The sequence below is a fragment of the Zingiber officinale genome, chromosome 5A (assembly GCF_018446385.1).
Source record: "Zingiber officinale cultivar Zhangliang chromosome 5A, Zo_v1.1, whole genome shotgun sequence".
In the NCBI taxonomy this organism is placed as follows: Eukaryota; Viridiplantae; Streptophyta; class Magnoliopsida; order Zingiberales; family Zingiberaceae; genus Zingiber; species Zingiber officinale.
In genome coordinates, this window is record NC_055994.1 from 12,207,789 (window position 1) to 12,234,645 (window position 26,857).

The 26,857-nt window shown below is 37.4% G+C and overlaps 1 protein-coding gene across 1 annotated transcript; it reads left to right on the forward strand.

Annotated features, from left to right (window-relative positions):
• Nucleotides 1-9,711: 9,711 nt before the first annotated feature.
• On the forward strand, nucleotides 9,712-10,864 carry LOC121979429 (nucleobase-ascorbate transporter 12-like; the record flags this gene model as incomplete). The annotated part of the gene is made up of 3 exons (XM_042531419.1): nucleotides 9,712-9,865; nucleotides 9,975-10,261; nucleotides 10,503-10,864. Coding segments are annotated over 3 exons (663 nt in total), but the record flags the coding sequence as incomplete, so codon positions are not given.
• Nucleotides 10,865-26,857: the final 15,993 nt, after the last annotated feature.

Below are 26,857 nucleotides of genomic sequence, written 5' to 3' on the forward strand. Positions count from 1 at the left end.
TCACCCCCCCTCTAGCGCGGTCTCGATCCAACAAAATCATCCAAGAGTTTTTCCTTTTCCCTTTTAATTTTTCCTTTTCTTTCCTCTTGATTGAATCAATTACCAAAATTAATTTTTGTGATGATTTTATATTTTTTATTATGGCCGGCCCCTTTCTTGGGCACCAAGAAAGGTGGCCGGCCACCTCATCAAGAGAAAAGGAAAAATATATTTTTTATAAAATTTTACAAGAAGCAATCCTCTTATAAAATTTACAAGCTCTCTTTCCTAAAGTAGGAGTTAAAAAGGAAAGTTTAATTTTAAAACTTATCTTCCTTTTTTTTCTTAAACCATGAGGATGGTTAAAAAAGGAAAATTTTAAAACTTTTAAAAAATTCTCTATTAAAACATGTGGCCTAATTCAAATAAGGAAAGTTTTAAAAATTAAAATCTCTCTTTTAAAACTTATAATTTTCTACAAAGAGAAGATTTTAAAAATTCAAAACAACCCTCCCTTTTTGATTTATTGTGGCCGCCCCCTTCATGCTTGGTCACCAAGCAAAAGGCCGACCCCTATAGAAGAGGATGTGGCCGGCCCTTGCTTGGACACCAAGCATTGGACCGGCCCTCTTCTTGGACACCAAGAAGACCCTTACATTTGGATGGACTTGAGGCTATAATGAGGCTACGACTGGGACCTAGAGGAGAAATTGGTTTTGGCCTTCCGATGAGCTTGAGTATCCCGTGCTCACCCCGAACACACAACTCAAGTTCATCGATAATAACTCATTCCACTAGAGAGTTATTATTGCACTACCGCACCAATCCCAAATTACATTATGGGCTCCTTCTTATCATGAGTGTGTTAGTCTCCCTATGTTTAAGATTACAAATGCCCACTAATTAAGTAAGTTACTGGCATCTCACTTAATTAATATCTAGCTCCAAGAGTAGTACCACTCAACTTCATTGTCATGTCGGACTAAGTCCACCTGCAGGGTTTAACATGGCAATCCTTATGAGCTCCTCTTGGGGACATTCTCAACCTAGATAACTAGGACACAGATTCCTTCTATAATCAACAACACACACTATAAGTAATATCATTTCCCATCTTATCGAGCATATTGATTTATCGAGCTAAATCTCACCCTTTGATAAGTCAAAGATATAAATATTAAATATATGTGCTTGTTATTATATTAGGATTAAGAGCACACACTTCCATAATAACTAAGATTTAGTTCTTTTACTAAGTCAGTATAAAAAGAACTTACCTAAATGGTCCTATTCAATACACTTAAAGTGTATTAGTGTAATTTATTAGTCAAGATAAACTAATACTTAATTACACTACGACTATTCTGATAGTTTGTTCCTTTCTATCTTAGTCGTGAGTAACTTTTTATAATTTATAGAGAACCGACGACATGATCTTCTGAGTGTGATACCACACTCCATGTTATCTACTATATAAATTAATTGAACAATTACATTTAACAAATAAATGTAGATATTGACCAATGTGATTCTTTTATTTCAAAAATAAATGTTTACAAAAGCTAGCACTACAAGAATTTTTGCATTCAATAACACCCAATAGACAACGCTTTTTAATAAAAACGTTGTCGTTCTTTGTTTTACAACGCTTTTAGTGAAAAGCGTTGTCTATGGTATTTACTTTTTACTAAAGACAACGGTTTTTAATGAAGTGTTGTCTTTAGTGTTGTTGTTTATGGTCAAAGACAACATTTTTTTAAAAAATGTTTTTTAAAGTGTTGTGTATGTTTCCCCTAAACTTACTTAAAATAAATTCGCAGCCCTCGCTTTGCTAAACTCTAAACCCTCAACGCGCGCGCGCCTTCTCCTCACCACTCCTCTCCACGAGTTCTCCTCTCCACTCCTCTCCACGAGTGCCTTCTCCTCTCCACGAGTGCCTTCTCCTCTCCACTCCTCTCCACGAGCGCCTTCTCCTCTCCACGAGCGCCTTCTCCTCTCCTTGCCGCGTGATCTCCTCTGAACCCTAATCTCGACCCAAACTCCTCACGCAAAACTCCTCACGCCGGCCCAACTCCTCCAAGTCGAGATCCCTAATCTCGCATTTCCCCATCTCCTCAATCAAAGTCAGCTTACCCTTCCTAATCTTCTCACGGCTCCTCAACTCCTCTGAACCCTTCGATCTTAGTTCCTTCCTCGCAGAGCAGATTCGAGAGTAGGAGGAACGGAAGAAAGAAAGGTAAAATTTCTTCCATCCCTCTAGAATAAGATTTTGTTTATTTTTGATTATTTTCCGAACTAGCCATTTTGCCGGATTCATACTGCATCAATTTTCCCCCTCCCCTGATTGTATTTTCTTATGATTTAATCTGGAATTTTTAAACGTTTAGCTATAGACTTTGGCAGTAGGTATTAATCCTTAAAAATAGCATGAAGCATATAACATGCTATCCTTTTTTCTCAAATTCAGTGTGAAGTTGTTGGCCAATTCCAACCTTTCTTTGTCGTCAGGTATAATGTGCAGCTTGAAATTAATCAATCTCTAGTGTTATTCTACTATTATTTTTATTGTGTACCCTTAATGCGCAGAGAATATCTCTCATTTTTATTGTATCTAAAACTTGTGTTCTGCATTATCTCATCTTAATTCTGGGCAGTGACTTGTGCCTACTCAGTTTGTTGAATTTATATCAACTACTATTGTTATATTTATGTCACTTGCCTTCTAAGAGCTTAATGGCTTAAGTATGATTTAATACATCATGCACTATTGCATTGAGTTGCTTATGTTGATGTCCCTTTGAGGAAGTTGCAGATTCTCAAGTGCTAAAGAAACAAAGTTGCTTATTATAAGTTATAATTCAAGCATTTTCCTGGAATGGTTTCATTTTTCAACTAAAGGTTAACATGTTTCAATAGAGAATATGTTTTGGTGAATGCTCCAATATTATATGACTCTACAATTTATACCAAGGCAAAAGTACCTAACTACCTATACGTAGACTCTAACAAACATGTACATATGGATAATATAGATAACTAGGTTATCTCCCCAAGTGAGAAATTTGCTATTGGGATTGCATTTTGATGAGAAACCTGTATGGTCAAAAATTTTCAGGTAGAAATACAATTTTGATTAATTGTTTAAATATTTTGTTATAGTTTCACACTATTGTTTGTGTTAATATTTTTAGGTATTAGCTCATTGTTGATTGATTAGTTATAAAGAATGGACAAAGATTGGATGTCAAAGGATAGACTATCACGTGAATATGAGAATGGAGTTGAGTCTTTCTTGCAATTTGCAATGGAAAACACTAATGATCCGAATATGGGAATATCTTGCCCATGTGCAAAATGTGGCAATCTAAAGAAGATATTTAATTGCTGAATTTTTGCTTTTGAATATAAGTGTGTAAACAATTTACCTATGAGGATGAATTTGTGGACAATATTAATATGTTATATTCCTCACTTTAATTCGAATCAGATATGTTGTGATGTTGCTGCAAGTTTCTGCTTTTATCTTTTATTTTTTTTCATACTGTTGTGAATTTGTTGGTGTAAATATATCATCTTGCTGTGAGTTTATGCATGTTTCTAACTAAACTTATGTTGATCAGTCTAAGTTGTTACAGATCAATGGATTCTACTAGAAAGAGTAAGAGAATAGGGCAACTTGCAAAGTTGGACAAGGGTAAAGAAGTCATTACAGCTGCCCGTGAAGAGAGTTGCGAGGGTGATAAAGTGTTGGATTCCAAAGACACTATCTCCTCAAGAACTTCTAGAGGTCGCACACAGTTGGATAAGATTACAAAGCAAAGAATGCAAGGTATTAGAAATGAGGTGTCATTCAATAATTTTGGACAACCGATAGGACCAGCTGCTGTAGCCATGCAAAGTTACATTGGTGTCTTGGCTCGGCAAAAGGTTAATATTAAATACAAGACATGGAAGCAAGTCCCAATTGCTGTCAAAGAATTAATATGGGAATCAGTCAATGTAAGCAAGTTAGCATGTTTTAACAATTATAATATTTCACTACTAATGATAGATATATTTTATGTTTGTCTTAATTAATCTTATTAATGTTTTCCACTTATTTGATGTACAGTTGATTTATAATGTTGACTCAAAGTGGAAAAAGGGATGTTTGAGGTCTGCAAACAGTAAGTGGAGGCAATACAAGACCCATCTCACCCAAAAATTTATTTTAAGCAGGCGTGACAAACTTGAGGAGTTGAATGAGCCACCTGTTGGCTTTGAAATTACAAGAGAAGATTGGCGTGCGTTTGTCATTAGTCGCATTTCTGAAGATTTCATTGTAAGATTCTAAATTTTTTCTTTTGAAACTATTCGATCATAATTCATTATGTATTATTCAAATTTGATATGTCGCCTGTTTGAAATAACTAGAAACTCAGTGATCAACAAAAAGAGCGAAGGAAAAAATAGATATCCTCATCGACTCTCACGCAAAGGGTATGCACGCTTTGCTGAAGAAATTGTAAGTATTTTTAAAATATATTTCCTCTAAGAACCCTCTAATTGATTCACATTAAATTATTTCACATTTGTTATTTGATTTTTCTTTGTTGTAGGGGACTGAATTATGTGATGATAATGACATCAATAGAGCTATTATGTGGAAGAAAGGACGCGCCAACAAAGGAGGAGAGTTTGAAGGTGAAGATTTGGTGGACACAGTACACAAGATTGTAAGTAAATTTTCATGTTCTTCTGATAATGACTTCAATATATCTTCTAGTTTTCGAGAGTAAAGTTGCATGCATGCATACCCTTTGTGTGAGGAAGCCAAGGCAAGCAGGCAATGAGGAGTTTAACAACCATTCCTTGCATAGCTTGAATTCTCAGTACTAGAGCATGTATTGAGGAAGTAAATGGTGAATGAATGCATTGAGAGCTTAGAGGTGACGGGTTTATATAGAACAGATGTGGATTTACTAGGTATCTAGGTTTGAAATGTTCTTACTTGGAGAAGAGATCAAGTCGAAAAGTCTATTACATGCAGTGGTTTCCTTTTGCTGCAATCAATTAATGGTGAATGCATTGAGAACTTAGAGGTGATAGCTAGAGTTTCTATAGAACAGATGCAGATAAATCAACCAGGTTTGAAACGTTCTTGGCAGTAAGCAATTTGTAAGCTTCAGTAACCCAAGGGCCAGTAAAGTTGTTCCCCAGACCACTGCTCTGAAGCTTCTATTATGTTTTCCCACTTGATTGGTGACAAATAAAGCTCCTTGTCTCCTTGAGCATTCTCTTTGTGCTGTTTTAGTTTGAATTAAAGCATAAGATTCATGAATCGGAACTTGAGAGGTTGGGAACAACTTTACTTTTGATTATTCTTTCCTGCAACTCCAGACAATTAGCTTCAATTATGTGGTGGTCCTCTCTTTATGGGTTTGTGTAGTGAAAATTTATTAAAATTTTGTCATTTTATTAAACTTGTAGTCAATTGCTCAATCAAATATGTGCCTTTTTTAGAACTGTGCAGAAGTAAATATATGATTGAATGCCAAAAAAGGAAAAAATATTTCAAAGTCAACTTCATATTTGTTCAATATGACTTACTAAGCACTTGACTTGAGCTATCACGGGAAGAACCGGCCTGGACATCAGTATTTTTTAAACCAATATTGCATATCCTTGGTAATTATCCTTGGTAAAGTACTGATAATTCTTTTTAATGTTGCATTACAGGATGAATATATACAACAAAAGAGGGAGGGTAAGCTGCAATGCGAAGGAGCAAAAGAGGATATTCTTACCAAGGCACTTGAAACTCAGGAATATTCTGGGCGTGTCCGGGGTATCGGAGGTCATATCAACCCAACAATCTATTTTAATGTTGGTAGAACAAGGAAGAAATATGATGTTACCCTAGATATAATCGCTGAGCATAAAAGGGAGCTGAAGGAGGCGAAGATGCAAATTTTAGAACAAGATGTACGCATCCAAAAACTTGAAGCATTAATGCATAAAAGGGGTGCATGGGACAATTCAATTGATGACAAAGGCAGTTGCTCGATGAAGTTTCATCAGAAGAATATTGAAGAAGATGACGTACAGATTGTGGGTAAAGACGAAGTTTTACAGGTAAAATACAAGTTATAGTGATATTCATTATTATTATAGCATTATAAACTAAATATAATCAACATGTTTTTTTTTAATATTTTAGGGTCAATCAGTTGCATTGACATTGGAATCTTGCTCAAATATTGCTGCATATGGTACAATTGTTTGTTTCAATGGCATGGAAAAAATGCTTCATGGTATTCCATTTCCCAAGAATTGCATTCGAGTCTCCATTGATCAAGCAGTGGACAAATCCGCTCCTTTGCCATATCCAATTCCAAGTGAATGTGAAGTAATTGGTGATGCCATAGGAACTGTTGTGGCTTGGCCTGAACAGCAGATTGTGAAGCAAGATGAGGTATATGAGATATTATATTTCTAATTATATTGTCACTTTATTATTATATTTCTAATTATATTGCCACTTTATTATTATTCAACCTAGCTATCTAACTTGTTTATATTTGAAATTATTAGAAGCCTAGAAGGAAGAAGTTTGAACGAAAAAAATCAAAACCTACTTTGTCAACAAGTGTCCCAAGAGCATTACATATGTTATATTGTTACAGTAAGCATGCTCTAGATGGAGGAAAATGTATATCAATGTGCTTAGATAATGAAGTGTTTGATGAAGATTGTGAACTTTTTCTTGACCTTGAGGACATCAATTTTTTGTATCATTTGGAGTCAATTTCAGGAAATTTGATCGTTGCCTACATATGGTAAGTAAGTTTATTTAAGCAATTTCAGCAACTTTTTCATCACATGTTTGCTTCCCAATTTTAGCAACTTATTATGGTTTATTGTTACAATTTCACCAACTTATTATGAGTGATCATTATTTTTTAATCCACATGATTGTTTTGTATCTAAATTTTATTATTTAGTATCTAAATATTATTTTCTCAGTTGCAACTGCATTGCTTTACTTATGCTGGGAAATTACTGCATTGCTTTATGTTTGCTGGGAAATTCTAATATCTAGCAAGACAGAAAATCCCTGATTTGAACTGCAAGAAGTTTACTAATATTGTTGTGTGAACAAGTTTACTCTTGAAAAATTCAACTTCTAGTAATTTTCTCATACCATGTTATTCTCATTAAGTTAATAGTTCATCATTTCTATTGAGAGGTTTACTAATATCAATTGATGTGGTACACTTTACATAAATATAGCTCATTCATTTTCAACCGGCCCTTAATGTTTGCCTTCTGCCATTTGTTCTTCTAGACAGGAAGTACTTTGCTCATATCTTTTTTCTTGTATATTTTTAAGTATCTTAAATGTGCTTGTCCTCAAGAAATAAAAGAATTTGCATGTATACATTTCTGGTATGTTTAATATGCAAGACTGTTCATAGTAAGTTCTCATGTATGGATGTTACTATCATCAACCATAACTTAGTGTTATGAGTGATCATTATTTTTTCCAACTTATTATGAGTGTTTTGTATCTAAATTTTATTATTTAGTATCTAAATATTTTTTTCTTTGCAATGATAGGTGTCTGTATAAAAAGATGGTGAAAGATACCAAGACAAAGAAATTCAGATTTATGAATCCTCACAAACTCCCATATCTGGCAAAAACGGCACAAGACAAATCAGTTAAGCTTGAAACCCTGAATCAAAGGGCAACTCTTTTAGCAGATAAGCTGACAAGTGCATCAACAGATCAACTAGTGTTAGTGCCATGTAATGTCGGGTAAGCAAGAAGTAAAACATCACTTTCAATTGCTTCCTTTCGATAATTTATTCAATTTTATGATCTAATCCTATGTATTTGCCTAGTTTCCATTGGAATCTTAGTGTTATTGAACCTTACAAGGATGCTATTTACCTGCTGGATTCCCTAAGTTGCCGCATTCGTGATGATGATTCAAAATACGTAATGGAAATGTGAGTTCAGATTTCTTTTAGTAAATATTTATTATAATAAAAATCTTATTTAACAAATATTCTTAACGTATGAAGGGCCTTAAAATTGTTTAATTCAACCAAGGAAAGGAAAGGTAGGAAAAATGTTAAGTGGGAAGTAGTTAAGGTATGTGTACTTTTGTTTAACATATATTGTAATGTGTATAATTTTCATTAACAATTTGACTCTAATTACTATATATAGGCTCCTCAACAACCGGATGCGAAACAATGTGGTTTTTTTGTGATGCGATTTATGAGAGAAATTATTGAAGAAGTTGAGACTATTGAGAGAGATTCGCTGTAATCAATAGTAACATTATTTAGCTTATCTCAAATTATTTGACATAAACTATTTAAAATTGCAAAGTGATCAGTGTTGATTATTTTTTCCATTAACATAAATTGTGTATGCTCACAGTTCACAAAAATAGGGTACTCTCGTGAACAAATTGATGAGGTTCGGTCCGAGTTGGCGGAGTGCATACAAGATCATATTTATGAATAGGTATGGAATGATAGTTGCCATAATTCTATTTAGATTTAAGTTCATGGAATGGTGGTTTTTTTGGTGGAATCATAGTTAATGCCAATTTTTTTGATGCAGTGCATAGTTACCAGATCGACCTTGAGCAGTTGACCCCAAAGAAAAGTTGTCACTGAAGTTTAAAAACTTGTGAAAATTTTTAGTGAATGATGATGTTTTGTGAATGATGATGTTTTGGAAAAATTGTCACTTAGGTGAAAGGATGTTTTCTGGATTAATATGCAAGTACAAAGCAATGTATTATATGTTATTCTGTAAAGTTCATCAGTGTAAATTATCTAGTTTCTTTATCTAGCTTTTGTTCCACTATTGGGTTTGTTTTTCTAATAATTACTCGTGCAGCAAAATACTGAGCAAGAAGTTGTAGATCTTATAATCAGGTAAAGTAGAAAAAGTTAACTACTTCATTATGCTTTCATCTTAGTATTTGTATATTTGATTTGTCTTCTTTGAACCAGCTTCAAGTCAAAAAGCCAGATCCTCTAGATAGCTGTTAAAAATAAGGTATTATTTGGTTTGTCAGTGATCTTAATATTTGGTAATATTTGGTCTTTGATGCTCACGACAGAGTTCCAACGCTGCATGATTACCTTGTTCAAGCAGATTGCTCGCTGCCTCAGTAGCTCGCATTTTCAGGTTTGTTTCATCATTGATATTCCTTCTTTTTAGTGTTCTATATTAAAAGGAAATACTAACTGTCGATGAGATTGTTATCCTCTTGCTTGAACATGAACCAAAGTATATAAATTTGACCTTTTGATCTGAAAGTATAAAAAAAGTTAATGGAATTCTAGTTTTTTATTTTTTTTTTGCAGTTGCATTTGTTGTATTTTCATATGTTTCTCAGTGAACTTCTAAACAATTCTTTTTTCATTAATTTATTAAGGCTTATTATAAGTTTCAATTTGATGGTGCAAATTGTTTTCTTTTGTAATCCATCTGTTTCTTCTTTGGTTTAGGAAAGTTGAAGTGAATCCCTTGATAGCTGTTTCATAGGTTTGTTCCATTATTTTCCAAGACGCACTGGAATCAATATCAATAGCCCTCAAGGACTGTTTACAACCTTGCAATCAAATTAATTGGACTTATAATCTAATGTATGGTCATCTGGAGCATGAATATTGGAGGATTCATGAATGACTCTTCGGATGATGAATGTATGTCATTTAATATTGGTTCATCTCTAGTGTCTTGGCTGCACTTTGGGGCACAGGAGTCGCTTCAACCACTCTCACTGAGAATATTCACACTATTGCTACAACTAAAATGGGTAGTCGGAGAGCTATTGAGCTCGGTGCTGTCATTCTCATTCTGTTATCTTTTGTTGGTAAGCACCAATGCTATTTCTCCTCGCTATACATCAAAAGAAAGAATTCTTGTTACTTTTTTTTTCTTCCTGTTATCTAGCAATTGTTGCCATCCCAATTTTTGATCAGGGAAAATAGGAGGATTTATAGCTTCTATCCCAGATGTCATGGTGGCTGGTCTTCTTTGCTGTATGTGGGCCATGATTGCTGCTCTGGGCTTGTCAAACCTGCGATACAGCGAGACTGGAAGCTCCAGGAATAATATCATAATTGGCCTCTCATTGTTTCTCTCATTATCAGTACCTGCCTACTTCCAGCAATATGGACTTATTCCATCTTCAAATTCATCCGTTCCAAGTTACTTCCAACCATATGCTGTTGCATCTCATGGACCTATTCATACAAGTTCTCGAGGGGTATGTCTTCTTCTTCTCCTACAATGTTTGTGCTGATTATTACCCATGTGACCTTATATTAGTGTTTAGACTTGAAATATCAAGTTAGCACTTAGAAGTTACGTGGGGTATGATGCCCACATAATTATACTCTTGAATATATTCCCTTTGACAAATCAGTGATAGATAATCTAGTTCATAGGATCTTTCTGGAGTTTGAAGTTAGAATAGATCTGATTACTGATATGTGTGACAATTTCAGGTGAACTATGTTCTGAATACTTTGTTTTCATTTCACATGGTGATTGCATTTATTGTTGCATTTATTCTTGACAACACTGTTCCTGGGAGCCGTCAAGAACGTGGAGTATATGTTTGGTCTGAACCAGAGGCAGCAAAAAGGGAACCAGCCATTACCAAAGACTACGGCTTGCCTTTCAGAATCGGACGTATGTTCACATGGGTGAAATGGGTTGGCTTATAGCACATTGCGGACGGAAAAGATCCATTACCAAATTGACAGTTTTAACTTCATTCTTCCTTCTGCCACTACTAGTCTACTATTGGATCTTGTTCTAGGTTTAGCGATTTCACGAGTGAATTTTAAAACAGCGGTTAGTCAATGATGAGGTTTTGTAAAACTTGTGTGTTTGAAAAATTATTGTCATGAAGTTAAGGATAACTTGTATGATACAAATTTAATTTGTGGATCAATATGTATACATTTTGTTTGTATAATATAAAGTTTTATTTATTTGTTAAATAGTCTTATTATAAAAATGATTGTGGTTGTGGATATTCAATTATATGTAAATTTTGAGTATTTTTATAATTTTGATTATTTAAAGAAAACACTTTTTTATAAATTTAAAAAGACAACGTTTTTAAGTAATAAAAGACAACGCTTAAAAAACAATGTCTTTGAGACCAACCACAACGCTTTTAAAGCGTTGTCTTTGATATGTGCATTTTTACAACAGCATCTTTAACAACGCTTTTTAAGAACGAATAGACAACGCTTAAAAAGCGTTGTCTTTGTGACCAACCACAACGCTTTTAAAGCGTTGTCTTTGATATGTGCATTTTTACAACAGCATCTATAACAACGCTTTTTAAGAACGAAAAGACAACGCTTAAAAAGCGTTGTCTTTTTGACCAACCACAACGCTTTTAAAGCGTTGTCTTTGATATGACTTTCTACAACACCATCTACAACATCACTTTTTAAGTACATACGACAACGCCAAAAAAGCGTTGTTGTTTAGCTTTTTTCTTGTAGTGTAGGCTTTTAGTATACACTCTAACAATCTCCCACTTATATTAAAAGACTAAGCTACCATATCTGTTGCCATATCTCTGATTCCCATCCCCTCCACATGCCGATCAAAAGATTTCACCGGAAGGGCCTTTGTGAAAGGATCTGCCAGGTTATCTACTGATGCAATCTTGGCGATGACAACTTCTCCTCGCTTGACAATGTCTTGTATCAGGTGGTACTTGCGCTCTATATGTTTACTTGCCTTATGAGCTCATGGTTCCTCCGAGTTTACAACTGCACTGCTATTATCACAATAAATTGTGATGATCTTGGGCAAACCAAGAATCACATCTAAGTCCATTAGAAAGTTCCTGAGCCACACAACTTCTTTGGCTGCCTCAGAAGTTGCCACATACTCAGCTTCCATGGTTGAGTCCGAGACGCATTTTTGCTTAACACTCCTCCATGCAATGGCTCCACCTCCCAGAGTAAACACATAGCCTGACGTAGACTTACTATTGTCCCTATCTGATTGGAAGTCCGAATCCGTGTAACCCACAGGGAGCAAATCGTCTGCTTGGTAGACTAGCATATAATCTCTAGTCCTTTTCAGGTACTTTAATATATGCTTCACAGCAGTCCAATGTCCTTGTCCAGGGTTACTCTGATATCTGCTAACCATGCCAACTGCAAAATAAATATCAGGTCTCGTACACAGCATTGCATACATAAGGATTCCTACAGCCGAAGCATAAGGAACTGCCTTCATATCCTCCATCTCCTTTGATGTCTTTGGAGACATCTCTTTAGATAAGGCTACTCCATGCCTAAAAGGTAAGAAATCTTTCTTGGAGTTCTGCATGCTAAAATGAGCAAGGATCGTGTCTATATATGAAGCTTGAGATAGGCACAACATTCTTTTCTTGCGATCCCTTATAACTTTGATCCCAAGAATGTGTGCACATTCTCCTAAGTCCTTCATATCAAATTGTTTGGAAAACCATACCCTTACGTCCGATAATACCTTGACATGGTTGCCAATTGACAAAATATCATCTACGTATAGTACAAGAAATACCACCACGTTTTCGTTACACTTCTTGTATATACAAGACTCATCCAGACACTGAATAAATCCATATGACTGGATTACTTCATTAAATCAGATGTTTCATGATCTTGAAGCTTGCTTCAGTCCATAAATGGACCGATTGAGCTTGCACACTAGATGCTCTTTGCCCTTTTTAATGAACCCTTCTGGTTGCTTCATATGGATGTTTTCTTGTAGACTTCCATTAAGGAAAGCTGTCTTGACATCCATTTGCCAAATCTCATAATCCATATGAGCGGCAATGGATAAGAGTATCCGAATAGACTTAAGCATAGCTACCGGCAAAAAAGTTTCCTTATAATCGATTCCCTCTTTCTGAGTGTACCCTTTCGCAACAAGCCTTGCTTTGAAGGTTTCTACCTTCCCGTCTGTCCCTCTTTTCCTTTTGTAGATCCACTTGCATCCGACGGCTTTTCCACCATCAGGTGGTTCTAAAAGCTCCCAGACGATATTAGAGTACATAGACTCTATTTCAGAAATCATTACCTTTTGTCAAGATACTACATCTATATCTTGGAGTGCTTCATCAAATGTCCGGGGATCAGGTTGATGTTTACTTGGGATCAAGTACGAAGACTCTCCCAAAAACATGAATCTCTCAGGCTGCCTTACAACCCTCCCACTACGACGAGGCACCGTCTGTGGTTGTGTAACATATGTGACACGTGTTGCAGTCTCTTGTGGTACTTCATCTTGTACTGTTGGTACTGAAGTAGATGTGTCCTCTCTAAGTTCTTCTAGAATAATTTTGCTACTGGGCTTGTGATCCATTATATAGTCTTCTTCTAAAAACTGGGCATTGGCGCTAACAATGACCTTCTGGTCTTTAGGACTATAAAATAAACCACCTTTCATTCCTTTGGGATAACCCACAAACACACGAAATTCTGTACGAGATTCTAACTTATCAGCATCTGGTTTCAGTACATGTGCTGGACTACCCCAAATCCGAATATGTCTTAGACTAGGTTTTCGCCCATTCCACAATTCTCTGGGAGTAGAAGATAATGATTTAGAAGGTACTAAGTTCAGAATGTGGGCTGCCGTTTCCAGAGCGTATCTCCAAAATGAATTTGGTAATTCTGAATAACTCATCATCGATCTAACCATCTCCATAAGAGTCCTATTCCTTCGTTCTGCGACACCATTCTGTTGGGGTGTACCAGGTGCGGACAATTGGGATTGAATCCCGGCCTCTGATAAGTAATTCCTAAACTCTCCTAAGAGGTATTCGCCACCATGATCCGACCGTAGTGTCTTGATACTTTTACCTAGACATTTCTCCACATCAGCCTTGTACTCTTTGAACTTATCAAAGCACTCAGACTTGCGGCGCATCAGGTAGATGTATCCATATCTTGAATAATTGTCTATAAAAGAGACAAAATATTTAAAGCCACCTCTAGCCTGGATAGACATAGGACCACATAAATCAGAATGAACCAATTCTAACGCTTCTTTGGCTCTATACCCCTTGGCCTTAAAAGGCCTCTTGGTCATTTTACCTTCCAAGCAAGATTCACAAGTTGGGAAATTTTCCAACTCTAATGAACCCAAGAGTCCATCGACTACAAGCCTTTGAATCCTACTTAAGTTAATATGACCAAGCCTTAGATGCCAAAGATACGCTTGGTTCATTTTCGAAGGTTCTTTTCTCTTATTAGAGTTAGAAGATGTGTTATTAATTTTCATATTTTGCTTTGTGGGAGAAATTAGATTTAAAGTATATAAATTGCCAACCAATGCACCAGAATAGATAATCACTCTATTTCTCTTTATAACTACATTGTTACTAAAGGAAACTGAATATCCATCCAAATACAGTTTAGAAACTGAAATTAAATTCTTTCTAAAACTAGGTACATAAAGACAATTTCTTAAAACTAATTTTCTATTCCTATCAAATGATAAGTAGACATCTCCCACTGCAACGACCACCACCTTAGTAGCATTGCCCATGTAGACAGTTATCTCCCCATCAAATAGTCGCCGTGTTTCCTGGAACCCTTGAAAAGAATTACAGACATGATCAGTGGCTCCCGTATCTACACACCAGGTGCTGGTAGATAACACCACTAAACATGTTTCAACTACTAGAGCATGAGATATACCTTTATTGTTCTGATTTCTACGAGGACAGTCCGCCTTCCAATGCCTTGTCTGCTTGCAGATGAAGCACTTGCCTTTCGGCTTCTTCATTCCGGCTTTTTGTCCCTGAGGTTTATTCACTCTCTTTGCTGAAAAGACCTGTTTCTTCTTCTTCTTGCCTTTCGGCTTAGAAGTAGAACCATTTTCAGCATAGTGAATCTGAGAATTTTGACGAAATATACCTTCTGCTGCCTGTAGTTCTGCAGAAGTTCCACCAACGTATATTCTCTTTTGTTCATGTTATAGTTTTGGCGGAACTGCTCAAAGCTTCTGGATAACGTTTGGAGAATTATATCGACCTGGGTTTCCCCATCGATTTCTCCTCCAAGAACTTGTATTTCATTTAGATAGGACATCATTTTGAGGATATGATCCCTTACGGGTGTTCCCTCAGACATGGTGGCCATCATTAACTTTCTCATTGCCTCTTGCCTTGCAGTCCGACTCTGGTGCCCAAAGAGTTCTTTGAGATTGTTCATTATATCATAAGATGTTGGTAAATCTTGATGCTGATGTTGCAATATATTTGACATTGATGCCAAAATATAACACCGCACCATCTCATCAGCTTTTACCCATTTCTTATGATACTCAATCTCCTCTGGGGTAGAGTCACCATCAGGTGCATCAGGGCAAGCCTCAGTCAGTACAAACTTATAGCTTTCAGCAGTAAGAACAATGTCCAGGTTCCTTTTCCAATCTATATAGTTGGGTCTAGTAAGTTTGTTCTCTTTTAGTATAATGGCCAGTGGATTGAAAGTCATCTTAAGAATCACAAAAATAACTTTGGTCAGGACTCTAAATTTAGAATAATATTGATTCCTCAAACAATACTATTTTAAATTAACCAACACCTCAAAACACCGTGAATTTTGTATGCCACGATAGTGTGAATGTATACAAATTCAACATTTGTAAAAGGAGGGTGTAATCCATTAATTTTATTATCTTGTCAACCTAACTTTTTGACAAATAAAATTAATAGTTGGTTTTCTTCGGTCACACAAATAATAGCAGTGACTCCGATGGGGAGGATACTATTAGACGTGCCTAAGTGTATACCATTACTTTACACTAAGTCCATTAATAAGATTGTGCCCCTTCCGATGGGGAAGATCACACACTCTTAATTAATTTCCTATAGTCATCCAAAATGGAAGTTTGATCTAGTGACCCGCAAACAAACTCATCCGATATGGAGGAAGACACTCAGAGCTAACACGCAAGTTTGTTTGCATCACTTATAAACCAGTAATGGAGACCGTGGAATTTATAAAATAAATCCCTCTCCCTCTTAGTTATTTAAAATGAGGAATTTTAAACTATCCTAGCATACATCACATGCATACACACACATCACAGTAAATAAAAGCAATAAATATGGAAATTATTTTTCAACTATTATGGCCTTTTTCTGTCACTGTCCTCCATTTGCACCAACCCTAGCTGCTGCCATCTTTAGTCACCGCCATCGGGTCTAGTCGTCACATCCATCTTACTTCTTATTCCACTACGCCTCTGGTGCTCCAAAAGTACCATGCCTCGCAAGAATCCGATCCACGACAAAAATAGAATTTTACATATATCGATCCTATATTCCATGAGGGAATGTACATGTAATCTAGATCGAAAATAAAATTCTAAATCCTAGGGCTAATACAGCTCCTGCCGTATTAGTTACATACAATCATGCACACATAAAATATTGCCCTTGACATGTCGAAGGGTGCAATCACACACAACATCTATAAGCCATAATAGTTGGAGCCTGCAACCAGAGTTAGCACATCCTACTATTATCCTGCCTAAATTATGTATGACATGTGGATAACCTATTTGAATTCTAAAACGCACAGAGACAAACCCTAGCTCTGATACCAATTGTTGGTTAGTCCTAGGAAAATGTACCGATTTCACTGTACAAAAATTTTTATACAAGTGTCGAACCTTTCCTTAAATAACCTATTGTGTTCTTTAGAAGTTAAATTAGGAATCACAGACGGAACTTAACATCAATGATTCCAAATTTAACTTATCTGTTCTTAATGGTTTAGATTTGAATCGCAAGCGGAACTTAACACTATTGATTTAAATCTACCTAAGTTATTAATTCCATTAAACATTAATTTCCAAAATTGGCTTCCAGGACTGCATGGTAGGCACATGGCCTTCTTGGATATGGGAGCAACCGCCACCGCCTAGGCAAAGCCTTTTAAGGAAAGCTAATATTTAATTTCCTTAAATAACTCTAAGTTAACCAAAAAAGAACAATCGAATCACAAATTTGAAAAAGAAGAAAACAAAAACCCGAAAAATAAATTCGAAAAACTAGATCTAATTGCCTCTTGTATTTAGAATTCTTACAAAGAAAATAACTAGTAGGATACGGAAGAAAATTACTAGTTATACCTTCTCTTTGTAAGCTAATGACCTCGAGATCTTCAGCCGTATTCCTCGCCTCGCCTTGGGCGTCGTGTGGGCGACGATCCTCCAAGATGAACACCACCCAAAAGCTCCTTCTTCTTCTTCTAAATTCCGGCCACCACCACCACCAAGGAGAAGAGAGCAAAAGGAAAAAGAGAAGGGAGAGGGTCGGCCACACCAAGAGGGTCTCCAAGCAAGAGAATAAGAATTGTCTCTCATGAAGCCCCCTCACCCCTTCTTTTATATTACTTGCCCAAGGCAAATAAGGAAAAACTTTTTACAAAAAATAAAATCATCCAAGAGTTTTTTCTTTTCCCTTTTAATTTTTCCTTTTCCTTCCTCTTGATTGAATCAATCACCAAAATTAATTTTTGTGATGATTTTATATTTTTTATTATGGCCGGCCCCTTGCTTGGGCACCAAGCAAGGTGACCGGTCACCTCATCAAGAGAAAAGGAAAAATATTTTTTTATAAAATTTTACAAGAAGCAATCCTCTTATAAAATTTACAAGCTCTCTTTCCGAAAGTAGGAGTTAAAAAGGAAAGTTTCTAAAAATTAAAACCATGTTTAAAAATTTAAAACTTCTCTTTTAAAATTTCCTTTTTTAACATGATGATAGAAAATTTAATTTTAAAACTTATCTTCCTTTTTTTTCTTAAACCATGAGGATCGTTAAAAAAGAAAAGTTTTAAAACTTTTAAAAAACTCTCTATTAAAACATGTGGCCTAATTCAAATAAGGAAAGTTTTAAAAATTAAAATCTCTCTTTTAAAACATATAGTTTTCTACAAAGATAAGATTTTAAAAATTTAAAACAACCCTCCCTTTTTTATTTATTGTGGCCGGCCCCTTCATGCTTGGCCACCAAGCAAAGGGCCGGCCCCTATAGAAGAGGATGTGGCCGACCCTTGCTTGGTCACCAAGCATTGGACCGACCCTTTTCTTGGACACCAAGAAGACCCTTACATTTGGATGGACTTGAGGCTATAATGAGGCTACGACAGGGACCTATAGGAGAAATTGGTTTTGGCCTTCCGATGAGCTTGAGTATCCCGTGCTCGCCCCGAACACACAACTCAAGTTCATCGATAATAACTCATTCCACTAGAGAGTTATTATCGCACTACCGCACCAATCCCAAATTACATTATGGACTCCTTCTTATCATGAGTGTGTTAGTCTCCCTGTGTTTAAGATTACGAATGCCCACTAATTAAGTAAGTTACTGACAACTCACTTAATTAATATCTAGCTCCAAGAGTAGTACCACTCAACTTCATTGTCATGTCGGACTAAGTCCACCTGCAGGATTTAACATGGCAATCCTTATGAGCTCCTCTTGGGGACATTCTCAACCAAGATAACTAGGACACAGATTCCTTCTATAATCAACAACACACACTATAAGTAATATCATTTCCCATCTCATCGGGCATATTGATTTATCGAGCTAAATCTCACCCTTTGATAAGTCAAAGAAATAAATATTAAATATATGTGCTTATTATTATATTAGGATTAAGAGCACACACTTCCATAATAACTAAGGTTTAATTCTTTTACTAAGTTAGTACAAAAAGAACTTACCTAAATGGTCCTACTCAATACACTTAAAATGTATCAGTGTAATTTATTAGTCAAGATAAACTAATACTTAATTACACTATGACTATTTTGATAGTTTGTTCCTTTCTATCTTAGTCATGAATAACTTTTTATAATTTATAGAGAATCGACAACATGATCTTCTGAGTGTGACAGTACACTCCATGTTATCTACTATATAAATTAATTGAACAATTACATTTAACAAATAAATGTAGATATTGACCAATGTGATTTTTTTATTTCAAAAATAAATGTTTATAAAAGCTAGGCTTTTAGTATACACTCTAACAATTACTGCTCGCACTCACAAACCCTAATTCTCAACTACTATTCTTCTTCTTCTTCCTTCTTCCACTCAAAGAGAGATCACTAACTTGAGCGTCGGAGGGCCTAGGCAGGGATTTCCACTCCGGTGTTAGGTCACTGACGATAGTGTTGGTTGGTCTCTTGTGTGCAGGAAGCCTCGGAAACTCCAGATCTCGGTTCTTCTCATCGAAGCTTTCCTTTCGTCTTTGGATCTGGATACGAGGAAGGAATTTTGTGACTTCACTCTCCTAGATCCGCTTTGGGTTTCTTGGATTGGTGTTCTACAGGTATTATTCTTCATCAGCAGTAGCTTTTTCTCCCCAATTTTCCATTTTATCAAGTGTAACGACCACCCTTTTTACTACTATTACACTCTAAGGATGATCGTTACTTAACTACTAATTCTACTTAACCGGTGTGATCGAAACCACGAGAAATCCCTACTGAAAAATTTCGGCAGAGTCTCCCCTGTACCAGTGACCATAAACCGAGATACAAACATAGTATACATCAGCCACAGGTGGCTGGAACATTTATCAAACACCCACGCAGTTAAATAAATATCAAACACACAAATATCTACTTACTAAACCAAACTCATCCTACATACAACCTAGAACAAGAATAAACTAGAATAACACGGAGTGTAAAGTACTGTCTCAAATGTTTACAATAACTAAAATGCGGAAACTAAAAAAAATAAGGAAAGAAGACTAAAGGAACTCCTTTCTAGTCCCAAGACTTCCATAGTCCTGGCATCACACATCATCTGCGCCACCTTGTCGGCTTCCTTTATCTGCAGTATGAGGAAATGCAATCTATAAGCAAAATGCTTAGTAAGCGCTATCTAACTCACTAAAACAGGATATGCATGTGAATATACTGAAATCCAAGAACTGAAAACTCTAAAGAAAATACTACACATGCTCATCTAATAGCAAAAGAATAATGCATACTGGAATGCTAAACATGTAAAGCTAATCAGAATAACATGCTAGCATAAGGAAAACTAAAACTTGCTGAATTATAAACACTTTCTGAATCTTATTTCACTTGCTTAAAAACTTATTCTTTTATTTCACTTGTTTAAAAGCTTATACTTATAATACTTCAAAATAATAATCAACTTTCTTCTTGGGCCCGACAACTGTACTTGCTATGCACGCATCCCTAACTAGACCCTAGATAGCTGGTCCCGAATCTAGTAGGGTTTACTAGGTTATCTAAACGTAGGGACGACTATGGGAGTCCAGCCCAAGGACAACTGAGAGTCCTGCATACTAGGTTATCTAAACCTAGGGACGACTATGGGAGCCCAACCCAAGGACAACTGAGAGTCCAGTACAGTGCCACTGATAAAAGTAAAATACTTGTTATATTTTAATACTTCTAATATATAATGTCTCGACATTTTCTTTAGCACCTTGTGTGCCAAAATCCTTAAAGTCTTGACTTTAGGATCTACTTAAGGCCTTGGCCTTTTCTTTCCTTTCTTTATCTTTCTTATACTTGTTAATACTTCTAATAAAAGAATGCTTCTTTAAAAACTAAAATGTTTAAATAAATTCTAACTTTGAAGTACTAAACTGCACAACCAAGAGATCTAAACTGTACTAAAGTTCTGCATACTTTGCTAACGAAACTGCACTTGAAACTCTAAAGAAATCTGTACTATAAAGTTAACATTTGCATCTAATAAACACTCTGTAGCATGACTTAATCAAGACATTTAAGACAAGTAGATCAACAATAACATGGTTCAGTCATAACATGTGTGCGTAGAGGACATATAATTCCTTATATTAACAGTCCAAAGCATAAGACCTTAATACATCAAAATTAACTTTTACGGAAACATTTACTACAGCTTCACAAATCCTGGCCACCCATATAGCTACAACAGATACAAATAACAACATGAACTTGGAACTAAACTTGGGTATAAATAGTTAGAGCTTAAGGTAATTTATGTTTAGGAACATGATGGACTTAATGCTATGTATACCAGAAGCAATAAATTCATATCAAAATAAAGCCTATGTAAAACTTGTTCACGTCAAATGCATAGCACAATCGAAACCAAAACCTGCCAAACAGCTACTGAAACTTAACAGAACAAATCTACATAATTTAGAAGAAAAACTAACTCCTTCTGTTTTCATAGCAAGCTAAAAAAAAAATCTATCAGTATTCCTTTCTTGACCCAGATCTAATCTCCTTTCTTGACCCAAATCTAACCTGCACAGTAGCTTCGAAAGGGCCTATTCTTGCTCAATAATTCAACACAGAAACAAACTAAACTGCAGAATATTGAATTCCATACTATAAAAAGAAACTAAAACTACGGCTAAGGCTAACAAAAAACACCATATGCTCCTCATACCTGTCTAGCCGTTATACATAATATAACTAGTGGAATTCAATCTAACAAATTTGGAATTGAATTCCTGGCAGCCAGCACAAAAACAAAAGCTCCAAATTCTGAATTTCAATTCACAAAACCGAAGCAAACAATCACAAGCTAAACAAACAAACAAGCCCTATCTTTCTTTGATGTACAAGGCAACAACCTTAGTTCTCTGTTCTCTACTTCATGCTTCAGAAAAAAAACGAGAAAACAACCCCAAAACTACTCTTACCGCAAGTGAGGAGCGACTTACCTTTGCATTCTTGGGCTTACAACCGAAGAGGAGTAGCTAGGGCTTCGGGAAGAACTCGAGCTCTCGACCTCTCCTTGCCCCCACTTGTTCTTCTCGACGAGAGGAGCTCGATGGTGCGAAGACTTCACGGAGAGGGGTGCTCGCCGGCCGCCAGAGATGCCGGGCTGCTTGCTGCGGTTTCACCCGAGAAGAGGAACGACGTCGCGCAAAGAGAAGAAGGGGTAAGAGCGATTAGGGTTCTCGGACCCTAAGTTCCTTTTTAATTTCCTAAATTCTGTTAACTTCCTTAAGTAAATTTTCCTACCTTTTCTAAACATAACCGACGGCTGGAGCACCTGGTCAGCCGACCTTTGACCGAATCAAAGGGTCTCGGCTTCAATCCCTCAGCCGCGCCCTTTTTATTTCGATTTATTTTAATTGTTCCTAACTACTGCATATATATATTTCGCTCCATATTCTTTAACAAAACGTTTGCTGAGCAGTTGGTTAGCCAGATTCGGTTAAGGCTCGGTTCAGGTTCGAGGTCCATGGTTCGAATCTCGGCTTTTACAATTTTTTTGTCAAAACTTCCTTCATTTTGTTAAAATACCAAATGACCTCCAAAAATCGCATAAAAATACTCTAAAAATTTCTAAATATCTATAGAATATTTTAAAAGTATTTCCAAATATTTTTATGGACATTTAGAACTCGGAATAGGGAAAATTGGGTCATTGCAATCCCCTATACCTTATAAAAAGTTCGTCCTCGAACTTAGAATAATTCTGGACAGTGGGTACTTGTTAAATTTGGCAAAAGAAATTGACACAAAATAGTGGGTAGCACCAGTATCAAATAAGACGGTAGCTAAATGCTAAAGGGTAGTATTTGACCTGTGACTACCGTGGAGGTACCGGCAGCTTCTTCCTTAGTGAGAGAAAATACTCTGGCATTGGTTGGAACGGGTGGGGCTTCCAACCTTTCCTGACTGAGATAGGGTCCCTCTAGTGATGTTGTCATGTGGTGTAACTGTGCAGGCTTGCCTTCATATTGCACTAACTATTGCTGAGGTGCCTTAAACTTATTAGGATATGCTCTAGCTAGATGTCCTTCTTGGCCACATGAATAACATCCGGTCATACCCAAAAGACAGGCTCCTGGATGCGATCTCCCGCATTTAGGGCAGGAAGGGAACTTAACCTGCTAGTCTATTGGACCTCCCTTTTGGCTGCCTCCTGTATCCCCTCGTTTCCTTTTGTTACCCTTGCCCTTCCAATTTTGATCACTTGACTGAGGTTTCTAGCTTCCCACTGTCTTGTTTTCGATCTTGACTGACTTGTGTTGCTCTCGTTGCGCCTTGATGCTGTCCAGATAGTGCTCAGCGACTAATGCTCTGCTGACCAGCTCTTCGCCAGTCTGGGGCTGGTGAGTTCCACTACTCACATTAAGTGCTATTATTGGTATCAGCATCCTGAGCATCATTCTGACTCGTTCATTTTCTGTACTTACTAGCGCTAGACAGAGACGGGCTAGCCTATTGAATTTCTTTACTGCTTCTTCCACCGACAGGTCTCCTTGTCTGAATTCTATAAATTCCTCAAAATGCTTATTGGTGATCCGTTGACGGAAGAATTCTTCGTAAAACTCTGTCTCGAAGTCAGCCCAGTTCATCTGATTGACCAACCTCTTGCTCTTAACTCTCTCCCACCACATACGAGCATCACCTGATAGGCAGAAAGAGGCACACTTGACCTTCTCGACTTCTGGCCAGTCAAGAAACTCCATGGTGCTCTCCAGTGTCTTAAACTAAGCTTGAGCATCCCAGGGCTCAGTCGTGCCTGAGAAACTTTTTGGCTTCAACTTCAACCATTGTATCAGGTAGACTTCTTGTCTTCTAGGTGCTGTGGGGACTTCCAGAGCGGCTGGTGGAACCTCAGTCACTACTAGAGTCTCCACATTAATAGTTGGAGGAGTGGGAGGGACTGGCTGCTGATTCACCATCAGATTGACGATTACTTGTTGCTGCTTCACCACTTGTCTCTAGAGTTGAGCAACAACTTTAGAGATATTTGGTTCAGCTATTCTGGGCTCTTCGTTCTCCTGTGCTTGGTCCTCAGTACGAACGGTATGAGGACGTCCTCTTCTTGACATCTAATTATGTAGGAGAGAAACAAAACTAAAATCGTCTCTATTTTTCCTAAGCATATGTATCCAAACATAGAAAAACAAGAATTTTCTTCTTACTTAAGCGCATATAAGCAGATACTCTATACCACAATTAATAAGCATAAAAGAAAAATTAAATACTTTCTTACTTGAAGACGGCAAGGATGGTGCTGATGTGTGATGCTGGAGAATGGGAACTGCTCTGATACCAATTGTAACGACCATGTAAAATACTGGAAAATAGGCGAATATTAATAAGGGAATTTTTCGGAATTTTTGGAAATTTTTCGGAGTTCGTATGGACAAGTTAACGGGGATAAAAACGGGGCCCGGGAAAAACCTGTTTAGGCTACCCCATTTAAGAGAGGAAAAGTTTGCTTTTCTTTTATTTCTTTTCTTTATTTGTTTTTATTTTCTTTTCCTCCGGTTTTATTTGTCGTCGTTTCCCTCTTCTCCTGCCCGAGCCCTCTTCCTTTCTTCTTCCCGACGCCGCTCGTTTTCCCCTCTTTGCCCTAACCGCCGGCCACGGCAGTTCCTCCACCGCCACTTCTTCTTCTCTTCTCCCAAGTGCCGGCAACACTTCCGCCCAGCAGTGCCCTAGAACGAACGCCGAAGCCTTTCCTCTGCCCTCGAGCCCGAGCACTGTCGACGCAGAAGTTTGCTGTGCCCTAGATTTGCAGCGCCGCCGCCCCTTGGTGCCCTAGCCGAGCACACCGACGCCACTGCCGATCCACTGCAAGCGCGTCTGTGCCCTAGTGTCGGCGCCACCGTCGACCACCCGGAGCCCTAGCCTTTGCCGTGGAGTTCCTAGTGCCGGCGACTCACTTCGTGCCCTAGCCACAGCCTACACCGCCGCGAATTCCTCCGCTCTAGGTCAGGCCGACTGTAAGATACCATAAAATTAAATAGTAAATATTATTAGACGAAAAATCTTATCATATTTTTCGGGAATTTTTAGAAATTTTTCTGGATTTAAACGGAGTTCGTATGACTCGTTTTGAGGGGATAAATTCGGGGTACAGTGGAGGCCTGTTTGGAATACCCCTTAAATAGGAGTTGATTGAGGAATAAACTTATAGGTTAATTAAGTTAATCTAAGTTTATTTTCCCCTATATTTTCCGATCCTTTCTCCCCTCCCCCGACATTTCTCCTCTTCCTCCCTCTCTCGGTTTCCCATCGCATCTCCGCCCTAATACCGGTGAGTCTCGATCGCGCTGGTGTTGTCCAGCCCATCGCCACCGAGCCTTACCCCTCCGTCGAGCTCTCTGCTTCGGATCCAGCCGAGGTTTTTCTTCCACCTCCTCAACATCGCCGTCGACTCTGGCGGGCCGCCGACTCCCGCGACCCAACGCCGGCTATTTGATACCTATAGATGACGCCGTCGGCCGAGCCTCCCTCCTCCCTCTTCCTCTCGAGGAGTGGAATCTTTCCCCTATCTCGCGATTGATCCACCGCCGGCCTTCGAATCGGAGCGGAGCAGCGGCGATTTCGTCAAGGAAGTTCACCATTTCTTCCTCTCCACCAGATCTCGGTTCTTTGTCTTCGTCGACATGGATCTATCACCGATCCTCCTCTTGATTTCCTCCGCCCGAGCCCTAGCTGCCTCCTCACCACCGAATCTTGGATCAAGGATATCCATTTGCCTATCCTGGGTTAACACAGTGTTGCTCTATATGGCCGGTGTCACCCTACCTTCTGTCCTTGCTCATGAGCACAGCAACAACCTTCATCCGAGAGAAGTTTATGGAATTGGATTGATTCTTGAAGGTAATTGGTTATCCCTAACATTAATTTGGGCATTTGATCGTGATGTAGTGTTGATTTAGGGTTGTTGTTCAGTAGGCAGTGGCTTTGCTTGGTTCCAGCCTCCACATTTCTGATTGTTTGTAGCCATGGCTATCAGATCATTTTGCTCTGGATTTCAGTGGCTACAACCGAAGGTTGGTGAACCCTGGGATGGTGAGGGCAGCTGGACAAAACAAAGTTTTGTGCCCTGGTGTGGAGGTAACAAACAATAATCATTTTTCCCATTGTTGTATTAGTATTTGATTAAGGGAGATCTTACTTCTTGGATGTAATGGATGGATCATTTTCTGAATTAGAGTAGTGTTCGTCTTGGAGTTTGTATTATGTTGTGGTTTGATTAATCAGGGGTTGGTTGCATTTGATGAGTTCATGATTATTATTAAGGATCAGTGGATTGATTGTAATATGGTAGTGATTGTGAATGTGAATTGGCAGAGGAAGGGGAGGTGAATAGTAGTATTGTGGTGATGGAGATTTGACTTTATGATAGGTTATTGTGGTCGATATCATTATGTGGTGGATTAGTAGTGATGGACTGTAGAAATCTAAATTAAGTTATATTGGATTGATTAGTGAATTTAGAAGGATTTATGATGAGTTTGGATTAGTGTTTAATTAATGATGAATTATGTGAATTTAATTGGATTAATCCATGAGGAGATTTGATTAGTGTGATGATTGTGGATTATGTTTGGATTTAGGAAGAGTTGAATTTAAGGATGGGCCTATGATTTACTTTGGGTTGGATCATTTGGTGGAAACTAAACAGGGTTACCTAATCGACATAGGATTATGTTTTGGATTTAGTTTGTTGTTGATTATGTGATTAACTACACATTATATATATACCCTGTGATTCGCAGGACTTGGGTTCAGGACGAGCGTCTCGAAGTGGAATTGATTTATCTGACGCGGTCGACAGATAAAGGCGGGTATTTCTTCCTTGGCCTCTATGTAGATTTTCTTGTACTTAGTGCATGGTTATTATTGGATGAATTAGGCTGCTTTATCTTATATCATGATCGGTTGCTGTTTTTCCTGCATGATACTTATGCTTGACCCTTGTGATGATCTATTTTAATTCATATACAGTCTCCACTCTTGATATCTACTCTGTTGTGATTACACGTGTAGAGTATGACTTGTAG